Here is a 24,005-nt window from a genome sequence, read left to right on the forward strand (position 1 = left end):
CGCCGACAGCCATGTTTTAACACATCCTGCCGGTGGAGGACTTCTGGCTGCAGCTCTGGGAGACCCGAGGCAGGGAATCTGGTGGCCACACACCGCTGGAGCGGTTGGTAAGCCACACCGGTTACCGGTGCTGGTCCCCCTAGGGTGCTGAACTGTATATAGATACATTATATTTGTATACTTTTTCCGGTTCAGCTGTACTGTTCACTTGTGGCTATATACCCTCAGTGATCACGCTCCTGGGAGAAAACAGCATGTCGTTCACAAGGAGCAAGGGGGCCAAGGCACAGGGTTATTTTGCTACCTGTACCTCTTGTGCGGCTATGTTACCTGCAGGTTCCACCTACCCTCACTGTGAGCAATGCTCGGCCCCTGTGGCACTCGCTCAGCCGGAGCCTGAGGCACTAGGGGGTCCCTCGGCCCAGGTAGAACCGCCGGCCCCTCTTGTCCAGATGGCAGGGACAGAGTTTGCTGTTTTAGCCGACAAACTCTCTGAGTCGCTTTCTCATTCCATGACTCAGTCTATGGATAAATGGTCTGCTAAGTTTCTAGAGGTTTTGCAGTCCAGACCGGCCCTTACACAGGCCCCGGGCACTGCGGGATCACCCCCAGGCCCCTCTCGGTCTGCGACTAAGCGTGTTCCTGGTGTGGCCTCTAGGTATTACGTGCAGGACTCCGGCACGGACCGCAGTCCCAGACCAGCTAAGCGGGCTCGCTTAGAATCTTCCCCGACTTCATCACGCAGTTCGGGGTCTCACCTTGAGGATTCTCCAGAGGAGGAGGCGGAGGTCGCAGCTCAGGACTCTGACCCTGACGTTGCTCTCAATCTGGATACACCTGAAGGGGACGCCATAGTAAATGACCTTATAGCGTCCATCAACCAGGTGCTAGATCTGTCTCCTCCAACTCCGCCTACAGAGGATTCAGCTTCACAACAGGAGAAAGACCAGTTTAGGTTTCCTAAACGTACCCGGAGTGCTTTCTTCGATCACTCTAACTTTAGAGATGCTGTCCAGAAGCACAGGGCTTTCCCGGACAAGCGCTTTACTAAACGCCTTAATGACACACGTTACCCCTTCCCCGCTGACGTGGTTAAGGGTTGGGCTCAGTGTCCCAAGGTGGATCCTCCAGTCTCTAGACTGGCGGCTAGATCCGTAGTAGCAGTGGCTGACGGTGCATCGCTCAAGGATGCCACGGACAGGCAGATAGAGCTCCTACTGAAATCCATCTATGAAGCCATAGGCGCGTCTTTTGCCCCAGCCTTTGCAGCTGTGTGGGCACTCCAGGCTATCTCAGCTTGTCTGTCTGAGATTAATGCGGTCACCCGTACCGCTGCGCCACAAGTAACATCTTTGACTTCTCAGGCGTCAGTATTTGCATCCTACGCCATGAATGCTGTCCTGGACTCGGCTAGCCGTACAGGGGTAGCATCCGCCAATTCTGTGGCAGTCCGCAGGGCCATGTGGCTACGCGAATGGAAGGCAGACTCTGCTTCCAAAAAGTTCTTGACCGGTTTGCCTTTTTCTGGCGACCGACTGTTTGGCGAGCGATTGGATGAAATTATTAAGCAATCCAAGGGAAAGGACTCGTCCTTACCCCAACCCAAACCAAACAGACCTCAGCAACGGAAAGTTCAAGCGAGGTTTCGGTCCTTTCGGCCCTCAGCCAGATCCCAACCCTCCTCGTCCAACAGGCCACAGAAGAGCCAGAGGAACTCTTCTGCATGGCGGTCTAAGTCACGTCCTCCAAAGACCGCCGGAGGCACCGTCTCCAAGGCGGCCTCCTCATGACTTTCGGCCGCCCCAAACCGCATCCTCGGTCGGTGGCAGGCTCTCCCGCTTTTGCGACGCCTGGTGGCCACATGTCCAAGACCGATGGGTGAGGGACATTCTGTCTCACGGTTACAGGATAGAGTTCAGCTCTCGTCCTCTGACTCGTTTTTTCAGAACATCTCCGCCCCCCGAGCGGACCGTTGCGCTTTTTCAGGCGGTGGACACTCTGAAAACAGGAGTGGTGATCCCCGTTCCCCTTCAGGAATGCGGTCGCGGTTTTTAATCTGTTCGTGGTGCCAAAAAAGGACGGCTCATTCCGTCCCGTTTTGGACCTCAAATTGCTCAACAGACATGTGACAACCAGGCGGTTTCGCATGGAATCCCTCCGATCTGTCATCGCTTCGATGTCCCAAGGAGACTTCCTAGCATCAATCGACATCAAAGATGCCTATCTCCATGTGCCGATCGCTCAAGAGCATCAACGCTTCCTGCGTTTCGCCATCGGGGACGAACACCTTCAGTTTGTGGCACTGCCTTTCGGCCTGGCGACAGCCCCACAGGTCTTCACCAAGGTCATGGCATCCGTCGTAGCGATCCTACACTCTCAGGGCCACTCGGTGATCCCTTACCTAGACGATCTCCTAGTCAAGGCACCCTCACGGGTGGCTTGTCAACACAGTCTGACCGTTGTTGCTCTGGAGACTCTCCAGAGGTTCGGGTGGATCATCAATTTTCCAAAGTCAAAATTGTCTCCGACCCAGTCACTGACGTACCTCGGGAGGGAGTTTCATACTCTCTCAGCGATGGTCAAGCTGCCGCTGGACAAACAGCGGTCGCTGCAGACAGGGGTGCAATCCCTTCTTCGGGCCCAGTCGCACCCCTTGAGGCGCCTCATGCACTTCCTGGGAAAGATGGTGGCAGCAATGGAGGCAGTTCCATTTGCGCAATTTCATCTGCGTCCACTCCAATGGGACATTCTCCGCAAATGGGACAAGAGGCCGACGTCCTTAGACAGGAACGTCTCTCTGTCTCTGGAAGCCAAGACCTCTCTTCAGTGGTGGCTTCTCCCCACTTCTCTGTTGAAAGGAAAATCCTTTCTGCCCCCATCCTGGGCTGTGGTCATGACGGACGCGAGCCTGTCAGGATGGGGAGCGGTTTTTCTCCACCACAAGGCTCAGGGAACCTGGACTCCGACAGAGTCCTCCCTTCAGATCAATGTTCTGGAGATAAGGGCAGTGTATCTAGCCCTCAAGGCGTTCCATCGGTGGCTCGAGGGCAGGCAGATCTGCATACAGTCGGACAACGCCACGGCGGTTGCGTACATCAACCACCAGGGCGGCACTCGCAGTCGTCAAGCCTTCCAAGAAGTCCGGCGGATTCTGCTGTGGGCGGAGGCCACAGCCTCCACCATCTCCGCGGTTCACATTCCGGGCGTAGAAAACTGGGAAGCAGACTTCCTCAGTCGCCAGGGCATGGACGCTGGGGAATGGTCTCTCCACCCGGACGTGTTTCAAGAGATCTGTTGCCGCTGGGGAACGCCGGACGTCGATCTCATGGCGTCTCGGCACAACAACAAGGTCCCGGCATTCATGGCACGGTCTCAGGACCACAGAGCTCTGGCGGCGGACGCCTTAGTTCAGGATTGGTCGCAGTTGGCCGAGGCGGTCGTGGTACCCGGATCTGTGGCATCTCACGGTGGGGCAACCGTGGGCGCTCCCAGACCGACCAGACTTGCTATCTCAAGGGCCATTTTTCCATCTGAATTCTGCGGCCCTCAACCTGACTGTGTGGCCATTGAGTCCTGGCTCTTAGCGTCCTCAGGGTTGTCTCAAGATGTCATTGCCACTATGAGACAGGCCAGGAAACCAACGTCAGCCAAGATCTATCACACAACTTGGAGGATCTTCTTAGCCTGGTGCTCTGAGAGGGGGTTTATCCCCTGGCCGTTTGCCTTACCCAGGTTTCTTTCCTTCCTTCAATCGGGATTGGACAAGGGTTTGTCTCTCGGCTCTCTCAAAGGTCAAGTCTCGGCGCTTTCCGTGTTTTTTCAAAAGCGTCTAGCCAGGCTTCCGCAGGTCCGCACGTTCCTGCAGGGAGTTTGCCACATAGTCCCACCTTACAAGCGTCCGCTGGAACCCTGGGATCTCAACATGGTTCTACGGGCTCTTCAAAAACCACCTTTTGAGCCGCTGCGGGATGTCTCTCTATCACGTCTTTCGCAGAAGGTGGCATTTCTAGTGGCGGTTACTTCACTCCGTAGAGTGTCAGAGCTTGTAGCGCTGTCATGCAAAGGCCCTTTCCTGGTATTTCACCAGGATAAGGTGGTTCTGCGTCCGGTCCCGGACTTTCTCCCTAAGGTGGTGTCCACTTTTCATCTCAATCAGGATATCTCCTTACCTTCATTTTGCCCTCATCCAATTCACCAATGTGAAAAGGATTTGCATTTGTTAGATCTAGTGAGAGCACTCCGGATCTACGTGTCTCGCACGGCGCCACTGCGCCGCTCTGATGCGCTCTTTGTCCTTGTCGCTGGCCAGCGTAAGGGGTCGCAGGCTTCCAAGTCAACCTTGGCTCGGTGGATCAAGGAACCGATTTTTGAAGCCTACCGTTCTTCTGGGCTTCTGATTCCTTCAGGGCTGAAAGCCCATTCTACCAGAGCCGTGGGTGCGTCCTGGGCATTGCGGCACCAGGCTACGGCTCAGCAGGTGTGTCAGGCGGCTACCTGGTCGAGTCTGCACACTTTCACAAAACACTATCAGGTGCATGCCTATGCTTCGGCAGATGCCAGCCTAGGTAGGCGAGTCCTTCAGGCCGGCGGTTGCCCACCTGTAAGAGGTGGCCGTTGTTTCGGCTCTTTTTATCGAGGTATTCTTTTACCCACCCAGGGACTGCTTTTGGACGTCCCAATTGTCTGGGTCTCCCAATGGAGCGACAAAGAAGGGAATTTTGTTTACTTACCGTAAATTCCTTTTCTTCTAGCTCCTATTGGGAGACCCAGCACCCGCCCCTGTTCCCTTCGGGCTGTTTGTTCTTTTGTGTACACATGTTGTTCATGTTGAATTGTTCTTTTCGTTCATGGTTTCAGTTCTCCGAACATCCTTCGGATTGAATTTACCTTAGACCAATTTATAAGTTTCCTCCTTCCTGCTTTGGCACCAAAACTGATGGGCCCGGGATGCACGGGAGGGTGTATAGGCAGAGGGGAGGGGTTACACTTTTTAAAGTGTAATACTTTGTGTAGCTTCCGGAGGCAGAAGCTATACACCCAATTGTCTGGGTCTCCCAATAGGAGCTAGAAGAGAAGGAATTTACGGTAAGTAAACAAAATTCCCTTCATCTCACGGCTACAGGATAGAATTCTCTTCCAGCCCTCCAAACAGATTTTTTCTCTCAACTCCCCCCTGCTCCAAGGCCGCCGCCTTCTCACAGGCCGTGGCGTCCTTGCAGGCAAACGGAGTGATTGTCCCAGTTCCCGCTCAGGAACGGTTCAGAGGTTTTTACTCAAATCTCTTCCTAGTTCCAAAAAAGGACGGTACCTTCCGGCCCATCCTGGATCTCAAGCTTCTCAACAAGCATGTCCGGGTGCGGCATTTTCGCATGGAGTCACTGCGATCAGTCATTGCCTCTATGACCCAAGGGGAGTTCCTGGCGTCCATCGACATCAGAGATGCCTATCTACATGTGCCAATCGCAGTGTCACATCAGCGTTGGTTACGTTTTGCGATAGGAGAGGATCATTTCCAATTCGTGGCTCTCGCCTTCGGGTTAGCCACGGCCCTTCGGGTATTGTTTCGCTCACTCTCGCCACCCTAGCCCAATTCGGGTGGATTGTCAATCTTCCCAAATCCACTCTGACTCCGACCCAGAGTCTCACGTACCTAGGGATGCAGTTCGAGACTTTGTCGGCACTTGTGAAGTTGCCCTTAGACAAACAGCTGTCACTCCGGTTGGCGGTGCGCTCTCTCCTGAGGCCCCGCCGTTATACCCTCAGGCGTCTGATGCAGGTGCTGGGTCAAATGGTGGCCTCCATGGAGGCGGTTTCCTTTGCCCAGTTCCATCTGCGTCCTCTGCAGCTGGACATTCTCCGCTGTTGGGACAAGCGGCCTTCCTCCTTACAGAGGTTAGTGGCTCTGTCGCCACGGACCAGGAGCTCTCTTCAGTGGTGGCTTCGACCCCTCTCCCTGTCCCAAGGGCGCTCCTTCCTGACTCCGTCCTGGGTGATTCTCACCACGGATGCCAGCCTATCCGGCTGGGGAGCGGTACATCTCCACCACAGAGCACAGGGCACTTGGACTCCATCCGAGTCAGCCCTTTCAATCAATGTGCTGGAAACCAGAGCTGTGCTTCTAGCTCTTGTAGCCTTTCACCACCTGTTGGCGGGCAGGCACATTCGAGCCCAGTCAGACAACGCGACAGCGGTTGCCTACATCAATCACCAAGGCGGGACACGCAGCCGCCTGGCAATGTTGGAGGTCCAACGCATCCTTCAATGGGCGGAGGACTCCAAGTCCACCATATCCGCAGTCCACATCCCTGGCGTAGAAAACTGGGAGGCAGATTATCTCAGCCGTCAATCCGTGGACGGTGGCGAGTGGTCCCTGCACCCGACAGTGTTTCAGTGAATCTGCCGCAAGTGGGGCACTCCGGACGTGGACCTAATGGCATCCCGTCACAACAACAAGGTTCCGGTTTACGTGGCTCGCTCCCACGATCCTCAGGCCTTCGCCGCGGACGCTCTGGTTCAAGACTGGTCCCAGTTTAGTCTGTCCTACGTGTTTCCCCCTCTAGCTCTCTTGCCCAGAGCCCTGCGCAAGATCAGAATGGAGGGCCGTCGAGTCATCCTCATTGCACCGGACTGGCCCAGGCGAGCTTGGTATCCGGACCTGATCCAACTGTCCGTGGAGATGCCGTGGCATCTTCCGGACCGTCCAGACCTGCTCTCGCAAGGTCCGTTTTTCCGCCCGAATTCTGCGGCTCTCAGATTGACGGCGTGGCTCTTGAGTCCTTGATTTTGACGGCTTCTGGTATTCCTCCTGAAGTCATCTCCACTATGACTCGGGCCCGTAAGTCTTCCTCCGTCAAGATCTATCACAGGACTTGGAAAATTTTCCTGTCCTGGTGTCGCTCTTCCGGCCATTCTCCTTGGCCATTCTCGTTGCCGACCCTTCTGTCTTTTTTACAGTCCGTTCTGCAGCTAGGACTGTCTCTCAACTCAAGGGACAAGTCTCAGCTCTATCAGTGCTGATCCAGCGGCGTATTGCCCGGCTGGCTCAGGTCCGCACCTCCATGCAAGGTGCGTCTCACATCATTCCGCCTTATCGGCGGCCCTTGGATCCCTGGGACTTTAACTTGGTCCTCACGGTATTGCAGAAACCCCCTTTCGAGCCCCTTAGGGAGGTTTCTTTGTATCGTCTTTCTCAAAAGGTGGCCTTTCTAGTTGCCATAACTTCTCTCAGGAGAGTCTCTGATTTTGGCTGCGCTCTCCTCGGAGTCACCTTTTTTGTTTTTTCACAAAGACAAGGTAGTTCTCCGTCCGACCCCGGACTTTCTTCCTAAGGTGGTCTCTCCCTTCCACCTTAACCAGGATATTTCCTTGCCTTCCTTCTGTCCGGCCCCTGTTCATCGCTTTGAGAAAGCGCTGCATACTCTAGATCTGGTGCGTGCTCTCTGGATCTGTGTCTCGCACCGCTGCGCTTAGGCGGTGCACCTCTCTTTTTGTGCTAACCACAGGGCGGCGCAAGGGTCTCTCTGCTTCTAAGCCGACCTTGGTCCGTTGGATTAGATCGACCATTTCGGACGCCTACCAGAGTACTCGGGTGCCTCCCCTGCCGGGGATCAAAGCACACTTGACCAGAGCTGTCGGTGCCTCTTGGGCTTTTAGGCACCAGGCTACAGCTCAACAAGTCTGTCAGGCTGCCACTTGGACTAGCCTGCATACCTTTTCGAAGCACTACCAAGTGCATGCTCATGCTTCGGCAGATGCGAGCTTGGGCAGACGCATCCTTCAGGCGGCTGTCGCCCACTTGTGAAGTTAGGCTCCGCCTACTTCTTAGTTTTTTCTGTTTATTCCCACCCAGGGACAGCTTTGGAACGTCCCATGGTCTGGGTCTCCCAAAGGAATGATAAAGAAAGAGAATTTTGTTACTTACCGTAAATTTTTTTCTTATAGTTCCGTATTGGGAGACCCAGCACCCTCCCTGTTGCCTGTTGGCAATTTTCTTGTTCTGTGTGTTATCACCGGCTGTTGTCGTGGACAAAGTCTCCGGTTGTTCCGGTTCTTACTCGGTTCTACTTGTGGGTGGCTATTCTCCTTCAGCTTTTGCACTAAACTGGCTGGGACTGACTACCAGGGGGTGTATAAGCTCAGAGGGAGGAGCTACACTTTTAAGTGTAGTACTTTGTGTGTCCTCCGGAGGCAGAAGCTAAACACCATGGTCTGGGTCTCCCAATACGGAACTATAAGAAAAAGAATTTACGGTAAGTAATAAAATTCTTTTTTTTTTTAGATAATCGTCCCTTCCCCCTCCATTAACAATAAAGTAAAAAGAACATTGGGCATCGCTGCATCTATAAGTACAATCTATCAAAATAAAGAAGCTTTTACAAAACACCCAAGTTGCAAGGATCAATCATAACATCTTAGCGACCCCAAAAGCCGCATCAATATAAAAAAAGATCCCCCAGATGGCTCCATCAGTGCAAAAATTAAATTGTTGCAGGTCTTGGAAAATGGAGACTGAGCAAAAACCGATGGGGATAACCATATTTCGATGCTTGACGATATTTTGTTTTTTTTTCTCTCCCCAGAAAACGCATTGGTCTAGATGTCACCACCCCAGATCTTCAGCTGCTTCTTGGAAATGACAATGACCCCCTCAATGTGTTGGGCAGGACTCCTTTAAGCGTTTTGGGCCAAAGATTTCACCATATATTGCACCTGACTACGTCGACGGGGGAATATGAGAAGCTGACGATGGTGAGTCCTAGAGATTGGAGAACACTTAGATGGAGATGCTCGCTCCCTCTGTGTATGGGGAGGGAGAACAGCGGCGCGTTTTCATGTTTCTATATACACCATAGATGTGAAATGCAATTTTTGTTTTTTTGTACGCAACACCTGAAAAAAATTGCTTTTAACGACTTGTCGCTCTCCGCAGGGTCTCTATGATAACTTTTTAAACATGAAAGTGAAGGAGTCCAGTTTCGGCACGGTGGTTTCGGCTCTGGACTGGTTGGGATTCACAGACATTGTGAACACGACGATAATGCACGGACAGAACTTCCAGCTGATGAGATACCTGCCGTTCCTCCCGGTGGCCTTCCATCTCTTCTTCGCAGCTTCAAACATCCCTCGAATTTCTTATCCCAACAGCCATTATGAGGTAGCATATCATTCGTTTTATAAGATGCACCGGATTAGAAGACTCATCTCAAATCTTAAGGAAGATAATATGAAAAAAAAAAATTACTTTTAGGGCTAAGCCACACGGCGAGAAAATCGGTGCGAGTGGAGTGCGATAAAACATCGCATTCCCCTCGGACCAATTCTAGCCTGTGTGACAGCACACATGGGCGATTATTTTCTCAGCCCTAATCGGACTGAGAAAACAATCGCAGCATGCTGCGATTGTAATCCGAGACTCTTTCTCTCGCACCCATTCAAGTGAATGGGGCGAGAGAAAAATCGCACTGCACTCGCGGTACACCGGTGTACTGCCAGTGCAATGCGAGAATGGCTATAGCTGACTACGCAGGAGAGAGGGAGAGAAATCCCTCCCTCCCCTCCTGAGTGCCGGCCCGCCCCCCGCAGCTGAGGTCTGCTCGCACGAACGGACCTCAGTTGCAAGGACACAAGCATGACACTCGGCTCTGCTGTACTGCCAGCACGAGCCGAGTCTCATGCAAGGGGATCGCAGTAGTGCCCGTGTGGCCCCAGCCTTAAGATGAGGGTTCGTTTTATTATCCTAATGCCTCTTATATTAGTTCACCAGGGTTAGTGGCAGTGGTGGAGGAAAGTCACAGGAGGCAGGCTGCAGGCTCAAAGGAGGGGGTGTTGCGGCTCAGGAGGGTTGGTGATGCTGCGGGCTTACAAGAGCGGTGTCGCAGCTCAAGGAGGTCAGTGTGCGGAGGGTTGGCGATACTGCAGGCTCGTCGGAGGAGGTGTCGTGGCTCGAGGGTCAGTGTGCGGAGGGTTGGCGATACTGCGGGCTTGTGGGGTGTTACGGCGGCGAGCGCCATTGATCTGCCGGCGGTTTCAGAGGAGGGGGTTTTGCTGCTCAAGAGGGTCAGTGTGGAGCAGCGGAGGGTCGGTGATACTTCGGGCTCGTGGGGGCGGCGAGCGCCATTGACCTGCCGGCCTTCTGTGGGCTCCATTGAATCGCCGGCCATTGACACAATGGAGTTCAACAAAATGGCCGCGGAGGCGGCACGTGCGCAGATTGGTTTCAGCGGCCATCTTCGTGAAGTCTATCGCGTCAACTACCGACGATTCAAAGCAGCTCGCAGATCAATGGCGCCACGAGCCCGCAGTATCGCCGACCCTCCGCTGCCGCACACTGACCCTCTCTTAAGCCACGACACCCAAGCTTGCTGGCATATCAATAGTGCCCAGCGCCTTGACACCCCACGAGCCCGCAGTATCGCTGACCCTCATGAGCTGCTCCACTGCAGTGACACCCCCTTCGTATCGCCGACCCTGCACCACCACTGCCGCCCCGGTAAGCCATATGCGGTTTGTAAGACGCACCCCCATTTTTTTCCACCAGTTTTGGGGGGGAAAAAGTGCGTCTTGCAAACTGGAAAATGCATGTTTCTTTGTCGCTCCATTGGGAGACCCAGACAATTGGGTGTATAGCTTCTGCCTCCGGAGGCCACACAAAGTATTACACTTAAAAGTGTAAACCCCTCCCCTCTGCCTATACACCCCCCCCGTGTATCACGGGCTCCTCAGTTTTTATGCTTTGTGCGAAGGAGGCACACATGCACGCATAGCTCCACAATTTAGTCAGCAGCAGCTGCTGACTATATCGGATGGAAGAAAAGAGGGCCCATAACAGGGCCCCCGGCATGCTCCCTTCTCACCCCACTCTGGTCGGCGGTGCTGTTAAGGTTGAGGTACCCATTGCGGGTACATAGGCAGGAGCCACATGCTGTTTTCCTTCCCCATCCCTTAGGGGCTCTGGGTGAAGTGGGATCCTAACCGGTCACCAGGCACTGGGACCGTGCTCCCTCCGCAGCCCCTGGGGGAATCTGCTGGACAGGAGACCGGGTATCGTCAGGGACAAGGCCCTGCTCCTCTGAGGTACTCTGTGTCCCCTTGGGGACGGCGCATAGAGCGCCTGTGTTATGGACGCTGCAGCAGCTGCTGGGTGTGTTGGTGCGCCGGGACTACCGCGCTGACCGCGCTTGTTTGCCGGCCGCGCTTATAACTTTACTCCCCGGCTTTTGCGGCCTAGTACCGCATACTCCCGCCCCCGGGCCTGCCAGTCAGGGGTAAGGGCGGGACGCTGCACTGGACATCAGCGCTGAGGGCTGGAGCATACTTCGTATCCTCCTCACTGAGCACCGTGGGGCACCAGATTCCCGCACTTTCTGAGGCACGCCCATGGCTCCCTCCTCCTCTCAGAACGCTGGCAGCCATTCCTATCAGCACTTCTGACGCTGGAGAACTTCAGAGGGGAGACAACACAGAGCTCCACAGCTCTGGGAGGCCCAGGCAGGGAATCTGGTGGTCACACAACCGCTGCAGGCGGTCGGTAAGCCGCACCTGTCACTAGGTGCTGGCCCCCCTGGGTGCCGAAGTGTATATTTTGTATGATTATATTGTATACATTTACTCTGTACGGCCGCACTATTGCTTTGGCTATATACCCTCTCTGATTGCTCTAAGAGGAGACAACAGCATGTCGTCCGCAAAAAGCAAGGGTGCCAAGGCACAGGCTTACTTTGCAACCTGTACCTCATGTGCGGCTATGCTACCTGCAGGTTCCAAAGTGCTCCTGGGGCGACTCATAGGTCCCACGGTGAGGAATCCGACATGGACCGCAGTCCCAGACCGGCTAAGCGGGCTCAGCCGGAGCCTCTGCCACTGGTGGGACCCCCGGCCCAGGTGGAACCACCTGCTGCCACTGTCCAGGTGACAGGGACAGAGTTTGCAGTATTCGCTGACAAACTGTCTGAGTCTATGGATAAATGGTCTGCTAAGATACTAGAAGCTTTGCAGTCCAGACCGGTAACACAGGCCCCGGGTACAGTTGAATCATTGACCCCAGGCCCCCCTCGGCTGGAGCAGCACGACCTTATAGCGTCCATCAATCAGGTGTTGGATCTTTCTCCTCCAGCTCCTCCGATTGAGGAGTCAGCTTCTCAGCAGGAGAAATTCCGTTTTAGGTTTCCTAAACGTACACGGAGTGCGTTTCTTGATCACTCCGACTTCAGAGATACAGTCCAGAAACACCGAGCTTTTCCAGATAAGCGCTTTACTAAGCGCCTTAATGACACACGTTATCCCTTCCCCCCTGACGTAGTCAAGGGTTGGGCTCAGTGTCCCAAGGTGGATCCTCCAGTCTCTAGACTGGTGGCTAGAGCCATAGTTGCAGTGGCAGATGGTGCATCACTCAAGGATGCCACTGACAGGCAGATAGAGCTCCTGATGAAATCCATCTATGAAGCTATTGGCGCGTCCTTTGCTCCGGCATTCGCAGCCGTATGGGCACTACAAGCTATCTCAGCTTGTCAGTCTGAGATTAATGCAGTCACACGTGCCTCTACTCCGCAGGTTGTGTCCTTAACCTCTCAGGCGTCGGCGTTTGCGTCCTACGCCATGAATGCTGTCCTGGACTCTGCGAGCCATACGGCGGTAGCATCCGCCAATTCGGTGGCAGTCCGCAGGGCCATGTGGCTACGTGAATGGAAGGCAGACTCTGCTTCCAAAAAGTTCTTAACCGGGTTGCCATTTTCTGGCGACCGCCTGTTTGGCGAGCGATTGGATGAAATCATTAAACAATCCAAGGGAAAGGACTCGTCCTTACCCCAGTCCAAACCAAACAGACCTCCACAACGGAAGGTACAATCGAGGTTTCGGTCCTTTCGGCCCTCAGCCAGATCTCAATTCTCCTCGTCCAACAGGCCACAGAAGGGTCAGAGGAACTCCGATTCATGGCGGTCTAAGTCACGCTGGGAGCTTCCCTCGACTTCATCACACTGTTCAGGGTCTCAGCATGAGGACTCTCTGGAGGATGAAGCGGATGGGGCAGATCAGGGCTCTGATCCTGACACCGCTCTCAACCTTGATACACCTGAAGGAGACGCCATAGTAAAAAGCGGCCTCCTCATGACTCTCGGCCTCCCCAAACCGCATCCTCGGTCGGTGGCAGGCTCTCCCGCTTTTGCGACGCCTGGTTGCCACATGTCCAAGACCGATGGGTGAGAGACATTCTGTCTCACGGTTACAGGATAGAGTTCAGCTCTCGTCCTCCGACTCGTTTCTTCAGAACATCTCCACCCCCCGAGCGAGCCGATGCTCTTGTTCAGGCGGTGAGCACTCTGAAGGCAGAAGGAGTGGTGATCCCTGTTCCCCTTCAGCAATGGGGCCACGGTTTTTACTCCAACTTGTTTGTGGTGCCAAAAAAGGACGGATCTTTCCGTCCCGTTCTGGACCTAAAACTGCTCAACAGACACGTGAAAACCAGGCGGTTCCGGATGGAATCTCTCCGCTCCGTCATCGCCTCAATGTCCCAAGGAGACTTCCTAGCATCAATCGACATCAGGGATGCTTATCTCCACGTGCCGATTGCACCAGAGCATCAACGCTTCCTGCGTTTCGCCATCGGGAACGAACACCTTCAGTTCGTGGCACTGCCTTTCGGCCTGGTGACAGCCCCACGGGTCTTCACCAAGGTCATGGCAACAGTGGTAGCAGTCCTACACTCTCAAGGACACTCGGTGATCCCTTACTTAGACGATCTGCTTGTCAAGGCCCCCTCTCGGGCGGCATGCCAACACAGCCTGAACATTGCTCTGGAGACTCTCCAGAGATTCGGGTGGATCATCAATTTCCCAAAGTCAAAATTGACACCGGCCCAATCACTGACATATCTCGGCATGGAGTTTCATACTCTCTCAGCGATAGTGAAGCTTCCGCTGGACAAACAGCGTTCACTACAAACAGGGGTGCAATCTCTCCTTCGAGCCCAGTCGCATCCCTTGAGGCGCCTCATGCACTTCCTAGGGAAGATGGTGGCAGCAATGGAGGCAGTTCCTTTTGCGCAGTTTCATCTGCGTCCACTTCAATGGGACATTCTTCGCAAATGGGACAGGAAGTCGACGTCCCTAGACAGGAACGTCTCCCTTTCTCGGGCAGCCAAGGCCTCCCTTCAGTGGTGGCTTCTTCCCACTTCTCTGTCGAAGGGGAAATCCTTCCTGCCCCCCATCCTGGGCTGTGGTCACGACGGACGCGAGTCTGTCAGGGTGGGGAGCGGTCTTTCTTTGTCGCTCCATTGGGAGACCCAGACAATTGGGTGTATAGCTTCTGCCTCCGGAGGCCACACAAAGTATTACACTTAAAAGTGTAAAGCCCCTCCCCTTCTGCCTATACACCCTCCCGTGCATCACGGACTCCTCAGTTCTAATGCTTTGTGCGAAGGAGGCACACATGCACGCATAGCTCCACTGTTTAGTCAGCAGCAGCTGCTGACTATGTCGGATGGAAGAAAAGAGGGCCCATACTAAAGGGCCCCCAGCATGCTCCCTTCTCACCCCACTCTTGTCGGCGGTGTTAAGGTTGAGGTACCCATTGCGGGTACGGAGGCTGGAGCCCACATGCTGTTTTCCTTCCCCATCCCCCTTAGGGCTCTGGGTGAAGTGGGATCCTAATCGGTCTCCAGGCACTGAGACCGTGCTCCATCCACAGCCCCTGGGGATTCTGCTGGACAAGGAGCCGAGTATCACAGGGACAAGGCCCTGCTACTTTGAGGTACTCTGTGTCCCCGTGGGGACCGCGCACAGACACACTGCAGCACTGCTGGGTGTGTTAGTGCACCGGGGACGGCGGCACTGACCGCGCTTGTGCCATTACACACTGCAGCGTAGCTGAGTGTGTTCGTTTATTGGAGACTGCCGCGCTGACCGCCGCTGCCATTTTTACACTGCGGCGCGGCTGGGACTGTTAGTGTGCCGGGGACTTCCGCGCCGACCGCGCTTATACGCCGGCCGCGCTTATCACTTTAGTCCCCGGCTTTTGCGGCCTAGTCTCACTGTTTCCCGCCCACAGGCCTGCCAGTCAGGGGAAGGGCGTGACGCTGCACAAGACGTCAGCGCTGAGAGCTGGAGCATGCTTTGCATACTCCACCCCTCTCACTGAGCACAGTGGGGACGCCGGATTCCCGCACTTTCTGGAGCACGCCCACGGCCCCCTCCTCTCCACAGGACGCCGGCAGCCATTCCTGTCGGCTTTTCTGTTGCTGGAGAGGGGAGACCAGCTCTGGGGGTCCCAGACAGGGATTCTGGTGATCACATAAGCAGCACCTGAGGTGCTGACCCCACTAGTGCCGAAGTGTACATATATATTTATATGCTTGTATGCTCTACATTGCACTGTACGGTCGCACTATTGATTTTTGGCTATATACCCTCCTGGATTGCTCAGAGGAGATAACAGCATGTTGTCCCCGAAAAGCAAGGGTGCCAAAGCACAGGTTTACTATGCTGCCTGTACCGCATGTACGGCTATACTACCGGCAGGTTCCACAGACCCTCATTGTGTGCAATGCACGGCCCCTGTAGCACTTACTAAGCCGGAGCATCTGCTAATGGTGGCCCAGGGAGACCCACCTGTTAACACTGTCCAGGTGACGGGGACGGAGTTGGCAGTTTTTGCTGATAGACTTTCTGAGACTATGGCTGGGATGCTCGAAACCTTGCAGTCCAGACCGGTATCTCAGACCATGGGCACCGTTGAATCTTGCACCCTGGTCCCCCCCGTTGGACCGACAATGTGCTCCCGGGGTGTCTCATAGGTCCCAGGGTGAAGGCTCTGACACGGACCGCAGTCCCAGACCTCCTAAGCGAGCTCGCTGGGAGCTTCCCTGGACATCATCACATTGTTCAGGGTCTCAGCAACTCTCTGTATGATGAAGCGGAGGTAGCTGATCAGGATTCTGATCCTGAGGCCGCTCTCAACCGGGATACACCTGATGGTGACGCCATAGTGAATGATCTTATAGCGTCCATTAATCAAATGTTGGATATTTCTCCCTCAGCCCCAACGGCTGAGGAGTCAGCTTTTCAGCAGGAGAGATTCCGTTTCAGGTACCCCAAGCGTACATAGAGTACGTTTCTGGACCACTCTGACTTCAGGGAGGCAGTCCAGAAACACCGAGCTTGTCCATAAGCGTTTTTCCAAGCGCCTTAAGGATACACGTTACCCTTCCCCTCTGACGTTGTCAAGGGCTGGGCTCAGTGTCCCAAGGTGGATCCCCCAATCTCCAGACTGGCGGCTAGATCCATAGTTACAGTGGAAGATGGGGCTTCACTCAAAGATGCCACTGACAGACAGATGGAGCTCTGGTTGAAATCCATCTATGAAGCTATCGGCGCGTCTTTTGCTTCAGCATTCGCAGCCGTATGGGCACTCCAAGCGATCTCAGCGGGTCAAGCGCAAATTGACGCAGTCACACGTACGTCTGCGCCGCAAGTGGCGTCTTTAACCTCTCAGACGTCGGCATTTGCGTCCTACGCCATTAATGCTGTCCTGGACTCTGCGAGCCGGACGGTGGTTGCGTCCGCCACTTCGGTGGCAATACGCAGGGCCTTGTGGCTGCGGGAATGGAAGGCAGATTCTGCTTCCAAAAAGTGCTTGACCAGTTTGCCATTTTCTGGCGACCGCTTGGTTTGGTGAGCGATTGGATGACATCATCAAACAATCCAAGGGAAAGGACACATCCTTACCCCAGGCTAAACCAAACATACCCCAACAGAGGAGGGGACAGTCGAGGTTTCGGTCCTTTCGGGGCGCGGGCAGGTCCCAATTCTCCTCGTCCAAAAGTCCTCAGAAGGATCAGAGGAACTCCGATTCATGGCGGTCTAAGTCACGTCCTAAAAAGACCGCCGGAGGTACCGCTACCAAAGCGGCTTCCTCATGACTTTCGGCCTCCTCACGCCGCATCCTCGGTCGGTGGCAGGCTCTCCCGCTTTTGCGACTCCTGGCTGCCACAGGTAAACGACCGTTGGGTGAGAAACATTCTGTCTCACGGTTACAGGATAGAGTTCAGCTCTCGTCCTCCGATTAGATTCTTCAGAACATCCCCGCCTCCCGAGAGAGCCGATGCTCTCATGCAGGCGGCGGGCACTCTAAAGGCAGAAGGAGTGGTGGTTCCGGTTCCTTTTCAGCAACCGGGTCACGGTTTTTACTCCAACTTGTTTGTGGTTCCAAAGAAGGACGAGTCTTTCCGTCTGGTCCTGGACCTAAAACTTGCTCAACAAACACGTAAAAAAACAGGCGGTTCCGGATGGAATCCCTCCGCTCCGTCATCGCCTCAATGTCCCAAGGGGATTTCCTGGCATTGATCGATATCAAAGATGCTTATCTCCACGTGCAGATTGCACCAGAGCATCAGCGCTTCCTGCGTTTCGCCATAGGGGACGAACACCTTCAGTTCGTTGCACTGCCTTCGGCCTGGCGACAGCCCCACGGGTTTTCACCAAGGTCATGGCAACGGTAGTAGCGGTCCCCCACTCTCAGGGACACTCGGTGATCCCTTACTTAGACGATCTGTTTGTCAAGGCACCCTCTCAGGAGGCATGCCAACACAGCCTCAACGCTACTCTGGAGACTCTCCAGTGTTTCGGGTGGATCATCAATTTTCCAAAGTCAAATCTGACACCGGCCCAATCGCTGACATATCTTGGCATGGAGTTTCATACCCTCTCCGCGATGGTGATGCTTCCGCTGAACAAACAGCGGTCACTGCAGACAGGGTTGCAATCTCTCCTTCAAGGTCAGTCACACACCCTGAAGCGCCGCATGCACTTCCTGGGGAAGATGGTGGCAGCAATGGAGGCAGTCCCTTTCGCGCAGTTTCACCTGCGTCCTCTTCAATGGGACATCCTACGCAAATGGGACAGGAAGTCGACGTCCCTCGACAGGAACGTCTCCCTCTCTCAGGCAGCCAAAGATTCCCTTCGGTGGTGGCTTCTTCCCACTTCATTGTCGAAGGGGAAATCCTTCCTACCCCCCATCCTGGGCGGGGGTCACGACGGACGCGAGTCTGTCAGAGTGGGGAGCAGTTTGTCTCCACCACAGGGCTCAGGGTACGTGGACTCAGCAAGAGTCCTCCATTCAGATCAATGTTCTGGAGATCAGGGCAGTGTATCTTGCCCTAAAAGCTTTCCAGCAGTGGCTGGAAGGCAAGCAAGATCCGAATTCATTCGGACAACTCCACAGCGGTGGCTTACATCAACCACCAAGGCGGAACACGCAATCGGCAAGCCTTCCAGGAAGTCCGGCGGATTTTGATGTGGGTGGAAGCCACGGCCTCCACCATATCCGAGGTCAGATGCCGCCGCGCCATTCTCGTCGCTCCAGAATGGCCGAGGAGGTCGTGGTACCCGGATCTGTGGCATCTCACGGTGGGCCAACCGTGGGTACCAGACCGACCAGACTTACTGTCCCAAGGGCAGTTTTTTTCCATCTGAATTCTGCGGCCCTCAACCTGACTGTGGCCATTGAGTCCTGGATCCTAGCGTCCTCAGGGTTATCTCAAGAGGCCATTGCCACTATGAGACAGGCCAGGAAACCAACGTCTGCCAAGATCTACCACAGGGCGTGGAAGTTATTCTTGTATTGGTGCTCTGCTCAGGGAGTTTCTCCCTGGCCATTTGCCTTGCCCTCCTTTCTTTCCTTCCTTCAATCCGGATTGGAAAAAGGTTTGTCGCTCGGCTCCCTTAAGGGACAAGTCTCAGCGCTCTCTGTGTTCTTTCAGAAGCGCCTAGCCAGGCTTCCTCAGGTACGCACGTTCCTGCAGGGGGTTTGCCACATAGTCCCTCCTTACAGGCGGCCGTTAAAACCGCGGGATCTAAACAGGGTTCTGATGGCCCTTCAGAAGCCACCTTTCGAACCTTTGAAGGATATTTCTCTTTCTCGCCTTTCGCAGAAAGTGGTCTTCCTAGTTGCGGTCACATCACTTCGGAGAGTGTCTGAGCTAGCAGCGCTATCATGCAAGGCTCCTTTCCTGGTGTTTCACCAGGACAAGGTGGTACTGCGCCCGGTTCCGGAATTTTTTTCCGAAGGTGGTATCCACCTTTCATCTCAATCAGGATATCTCCTTACCTTCTTTTTGTCCTCATCCAGTTCATCAATGTGAAAGGGATTTGCATTTGTTAGATCTGGTGAGAGCTCTCAGAATCTACATTTCCCGTACGGCGCCCCTGCGCCGCTCGGATGCACTCTTTGTCCTTCTCGCTGGGCAGCGTAAGGGATCACAGGCTTCCAAATCCACCCTGGCTCGGTGGATCAAGGAAACAATACTCGAAGCTTACCGTTCTTCTGGTCTTCCGGTTCCCTCAGGGCTGAAGGCCATTCTACCAGAGCCGTGGGTGCGTCCTGGGCTTTGCGGCACCAGGATACGGCTCAGCAGGTGTGCCAGGCGGCTACCTGGTCGAGCCTGCACACTTTCACCAAACACTATCAGGTGCATACATATGCCTCGGCAGATGCCAGCCTAGGTAGACGAGTCCTTCAGGCGGCGGTTGCCCACCTGTAGGATAGGGCCGTTTTATGGCTCTATTACGAGGTATTATTTTACCCACCCAGGGACTGCTTTTGGACGTCCCAATTGTCTGGGTCTCCCAATGGAGCGACAAAGAAGAAGGGAATTTTGTTTACTTACCGTAAATTCCTTTTCTTCTAGCTCCAATTGGGAGACCCAGCACCCGCCCTGTTCCCTTCGGGCTGTTGTTTTTTTCGTGTACACATGTTGTTCATGTTGAATGGTTTCAGTTCTCCGATAATTCTTCGGATTGAATTTACTTTAACCAGTTTATTAGCTTTCCTCCTTCTTGCTTTTGCACTAAAACTGAGGAGCCCGTGATGCACGGGAGGGTGTATAGGCAGAAGGGGAGGGGCTTTACACTTTTAAGTGTAATACTTTGTGTGGCCTCCGGAGGCAGAAGCTATACACCCAATTGTCTGGGTCTCCCAATTGGAGCTAGAAGAAAAGGAATTTACGGTAAGTAAACAAAATTCCCTTCTTCTCCACCACAGGGCTCAGGGTACCTGGACTCAGCCAGAGTCCTCCCTTCAGATCAATGTTCTGGATATAAGGGCAGTGTATCTAGCCCTAAAGGCGTTCCAGCCGTGGCTGGAAGGCAGGCAGATCCGAATTCAGTCGGACAACGCCACGGCGGTGGCATACATCAACCACCAAGGCGGCACACGCAGTCGGCAAGCCTTCCAGGAGGTTCGGCGGATTCTGCTGTGGGTGGAAGCCACAGCCTCCACCATCTCCGCAGTTCACATCCTGGGCGTAGAAAACTGGGAAGCAGACTTTCTCAGTCGCCAGGGCATGGACGCAGGGGAATGGTCTCTTCACCCGGACGTGTTTCAAGAGATCTGTTGCCGCTGGGGAACGCCGGACGTCGATCTCATGGCGTCTCGGCACAACAACAAAGTCCCGGCATTCATGGCACGGTCTCAAGATCACAGAGCTCTGGCGGCGGACGCATTAGTTCAGGATTGGTCGCAGTTTCGACTACCTTATGTGTTCCCTCCTCTGGCACTGTTGCCCAGAGTGTTACGCAAGATCAGGTCCGACTGCCGCCGCGCCATCCTCGTCGCTCCAGACTGGCCGAGGAGGTCGTGGTACCCGGATCTGTGGCATCTCACGGTGGGCCAACCGTGGGCACTGCCAGACCGACCAGACTTGCTGTCTCAAGGGCCGTTTTTCCATCTGAATTCTGCGGCCCTCAACCTGACTGTGTGGCCATTGAGTCCTGGATCCTAGCGTCTTCAGGGTTATCTCAAGAGGTCATTGCCACTATGAGACAGGCCAGGAAACCAACGTCCGCCAAGATCTACCACAGGGCGTGGAGGATCTTCTTATCCTGGTGCTCTGATCAGGGTTTTACTCCCTGGCCATTTGCCTTGCCCACTTTTCTGTCCTTCCTTCAATCCGGAATGGAAAAGGGTTTGTCTCTCGGCTCCCTTAAGGGACAAGTCTCGGCGCTCTCTGTTTTTTCAAAAGCGTCTAGCCAGACTTCCACAGGTACGCACGTTCCTGCAGGGGGTTTGCCACATAGTCTCCTTACAAGCGTCCGCTAGAACCCTGGGATCTGAACAGGGTGCTAACGGCTCTTCAGAAACCACCCTTCGAGCCAATGAGGGATATTTCTCTCTCACGCCTTTCGCAGAAGGTGGTCTTCCTAGTGGCAGTCACTTCACTTCGGAGAGTGTCTGAGCTAGCAGCGCTGTCATGCAAAGCCCCCTTCCTGGTGTTTCACCAGGACAAGGTGGTTCTGCGTCCGGTTCCGGAATTTCTCCCGAAGGTGGTATCCCCTTTTCATCTCAATCAGGATATCTCCTTACCTTCTTTTTGTCCTCATCCAGTTCACCAATGTGAAAAGGATTTGCATTTGTTAGATCTTGTGAGAGCACTCAGACTCTACATTTCTCGTACGGCGCCCCTGCGCCGCTCGGATGCGCTCTTTGTCCTTGTCGCTGGCCAGCGTAAAGGGTCGCAGGCTTCTAAGTCAACCTTGGCTCGGTGGATCAAAGAACCAATTCTGGAAGCCTACCGCTCTTCTGGGCTTCCGGTTCCTTCAGGGCTGAAGGCCCATTCTACCAGAGCCGTGGGTGCGTCCTGGGCTTTGCGGCACCAGGCTACGGCTCAGCAGGTGTGTCAGGCGGCTACCTGGTCGAGTCTGCACACTTTCACGAAACACTATCAAGTGCATACCTACGCTTCGGCAGATGCCAGCCTAGGTAGGCGAGTCCTTCAGGCGGCGGTTGCCCACCTGTAGGAAGGGGCCGTTTTACGGCTCTTTTACCGAGGTATTCTTTTACCCACCCAGGGACTGCTTTTGGACGTCCCAATTGTCTGGGTCTCCCAATGGAGCGACAAAGAAGAAGGGAATTTTGTTTACTTACCGTAAATTCCTTTTTCTTCGGCGCTCCATTGGGAGACCCAGACGATTGGGTGTATAGCACTGCCTCCGGAGGCCACACAAAGCAATTACACTAAAAAGTGTAAGGCCCCTCCCCTTCTGGCTATACACCCCCAGTGGGATCACTGGCTCACCAGTTTTTCTGCTTTGTGCGAAGGAGGTCAGACATCCACGCATAGCTCCACTGTTTAGTCAGCAGTAGCTGCTGACTATATCGGATGGAAGAAAAGAGGGCCCATATGGGGCCCCCAGCATGCTCCCTTCTTACCCCACTTGTGGTTTGTAAGGTTGAGGTACCCATTGCGGGTACGGAGGCTGGAGCCCACATGCTGTTTTCCTTCCCCATCCCCCTGAGGGGCTCTGAGGAAGTGGGATCTTACCGGCCACCAAGCCCTGAGGCCGGGCTCCATCCACAGACCCATAGAACCTGCTGGATGTGGAGCGGGAGTGCCGTTCAGGGACAAGGCCCTGCAACTTTCAGGTACTCTGTGTCCCCGTATGACAGGCCACGCACACCCCAGACTTGCTGGGTGTGCTAGTGCGCCGGGGACTGTAGCGCTGTGCGCTGGGCTTATAGTCCCCGCAGATTACTGGGGGACTTTATGTGTGTGGTTCGCCGCGCCGACCGCCCCTGGAGCGGCGACGCAGCTGCGACTTGTAGTGCGCCGGGGACGCGCCGACCGCGCTTTTACGGCGGCGGCGCTTCTAACTTTAGTTCCCGGTTTTTCTGCGGCCTAGCTCCGCTTCGTTAACGCCCCCCACCCTGTCAATCAGGGTAGGGGAGAGACGTTATTCAATCGGCAGCGCCGAGGGCTGGAGCACGATTTACATGCTCCAGCCCTCTGACTGAGCACAGTAGGACACAGGCTTCGCGCTTTTTCTCTGTGCACGCCCTAGGCCCGCCCCCAGGCTTGCAGCTCCCCAGGACGCCGGCAGTCATTATACACATGCAGTCTGGCTGGAGAACGGACGCAGGCTCTGGGGGACCCAGGCTAGGGATTTCTGGCGACCACACACCCGCGCTAAGCGGGCGGTAAGCAGCACATACGTGCGGCCCCACTAGTGCCACAGTGTTATATTTGTGTACTGTTTTTCGCTGTACCAGATATATTTATATATATTTATATATACTGCACTGTTTGGTCGCTTCTTGGCTGTATACCCTATATTACTCTGGGGAGACAACAACATGTCATCCACAAAACGCAAGGGTGCCAAGGCAAGGGCTGCTTACACTGCTTGTACAGCATGTGGGGCTAATCTACCAGCAGGCTCCAACGACTCTCATTGTGTGCAATGTTCAGTCCCAGTGGCACTTCGTCAGCCAGAGCCTATGGTGGTGGTAGCCCAGGCAGAGTCGCCTGCGACCCCTGCCCCGGTGACGGGGTCAGAATTTGCAGTTTTTGCTGATAAAATGTCTGTGACTATGGCAAAAATCCTGGAAACCTTGCAGTCCAGGCCAGTTGCTCAGACCATGGACACCGCTGTGTCTATGTTCCCCGGCCCCCCTCAGCTGGAATTAATCCGTAATTCAAGGGGGTCCCAGGCATCACAGGCTGAGGGCTCTGACTCCGATGACAGTCCCAGTCCGCCTAAGCGTGCTCGCTGGGAGAGACCCTCCACGTCATCACGCGGATCAGGGTCTCAGCGAGAAGGGTCTCTATATGATGACTCAGAGGTGGGTGATCAGGAGTCTTGTCCTGACGCCGCACTCAATCTGGATACTCCTGATAGTGACGCCATGGTAAATGACCTTATAGCGGCCATCAATAGGCTGTTGGATATTTCTCCCCCAGCCCCTTCTTCAGAGGAGGCAGCTGCACAGCAGGAGAAATTCCATTTCCTGTATCCCAAGCGTAAATTGAGTACTTTTCTGGACCACTCTGACTTCAGAGAATCCATCCAGAAACACAATACTTATCCGGACAAGCGTTTTTCTAAACGCCTTAAGGATACACGTTATCCTTTTCCCCCTGACGTGGTCAAACGCTGGACCCAGTGTCCAAAAGTGGACCCTCCAATATCCAGACTGGCAGCTAGATCCATAGTTGCAGTGGAGGAGGGGGCTTCACTTAA

General features: G+C 54.5%; 1 protein-coding gene across 3 annotated transcripts in view; it reads left to right on the forward strand.

The window, feature by feature from the left end:
* CHTF18 (chromosome transmission fidelity factor 18) overlaps positions 1–24,005 on the forward strand; it is a 250,478-nt gene that overhangs the window by 162,867 nt on the left and 63,606 nt on the right. For all 3 annotated transcript variants that reach the window (XM_075318322.1, XM_075318323.1, XM_075318324.1), the window contains exons 15-16: positions 8,580–8,748; positions 8,930–9,154. In XM_075318322.1, coding sequence (XP_075174437.1) covers positions 8,580–8,748; positions 8,930–9,154 — 394 coding nt within the window. The remainder of the gene's footprint in view (positions 1–8,579; positions 8,749–8,929; positions 9,155–24,005) is intronic.

This window comes from Anomaloglossus baeobatrachus, chromosome 7 (genome assembly GCF_048569485.1).
Source record: "Anomaloglossus baeobatrachus isolate aAnoBae1 chromosome 7, aAnoBae1.hap1, whole genome shotgun sequence".
Lineage (NCBI taxonomy): Eukaryota > Metazoa > Chordata > Amphibia > Anura > Aromobatidae > Anomaloglossus > Anomaloglossus baeobatrachus.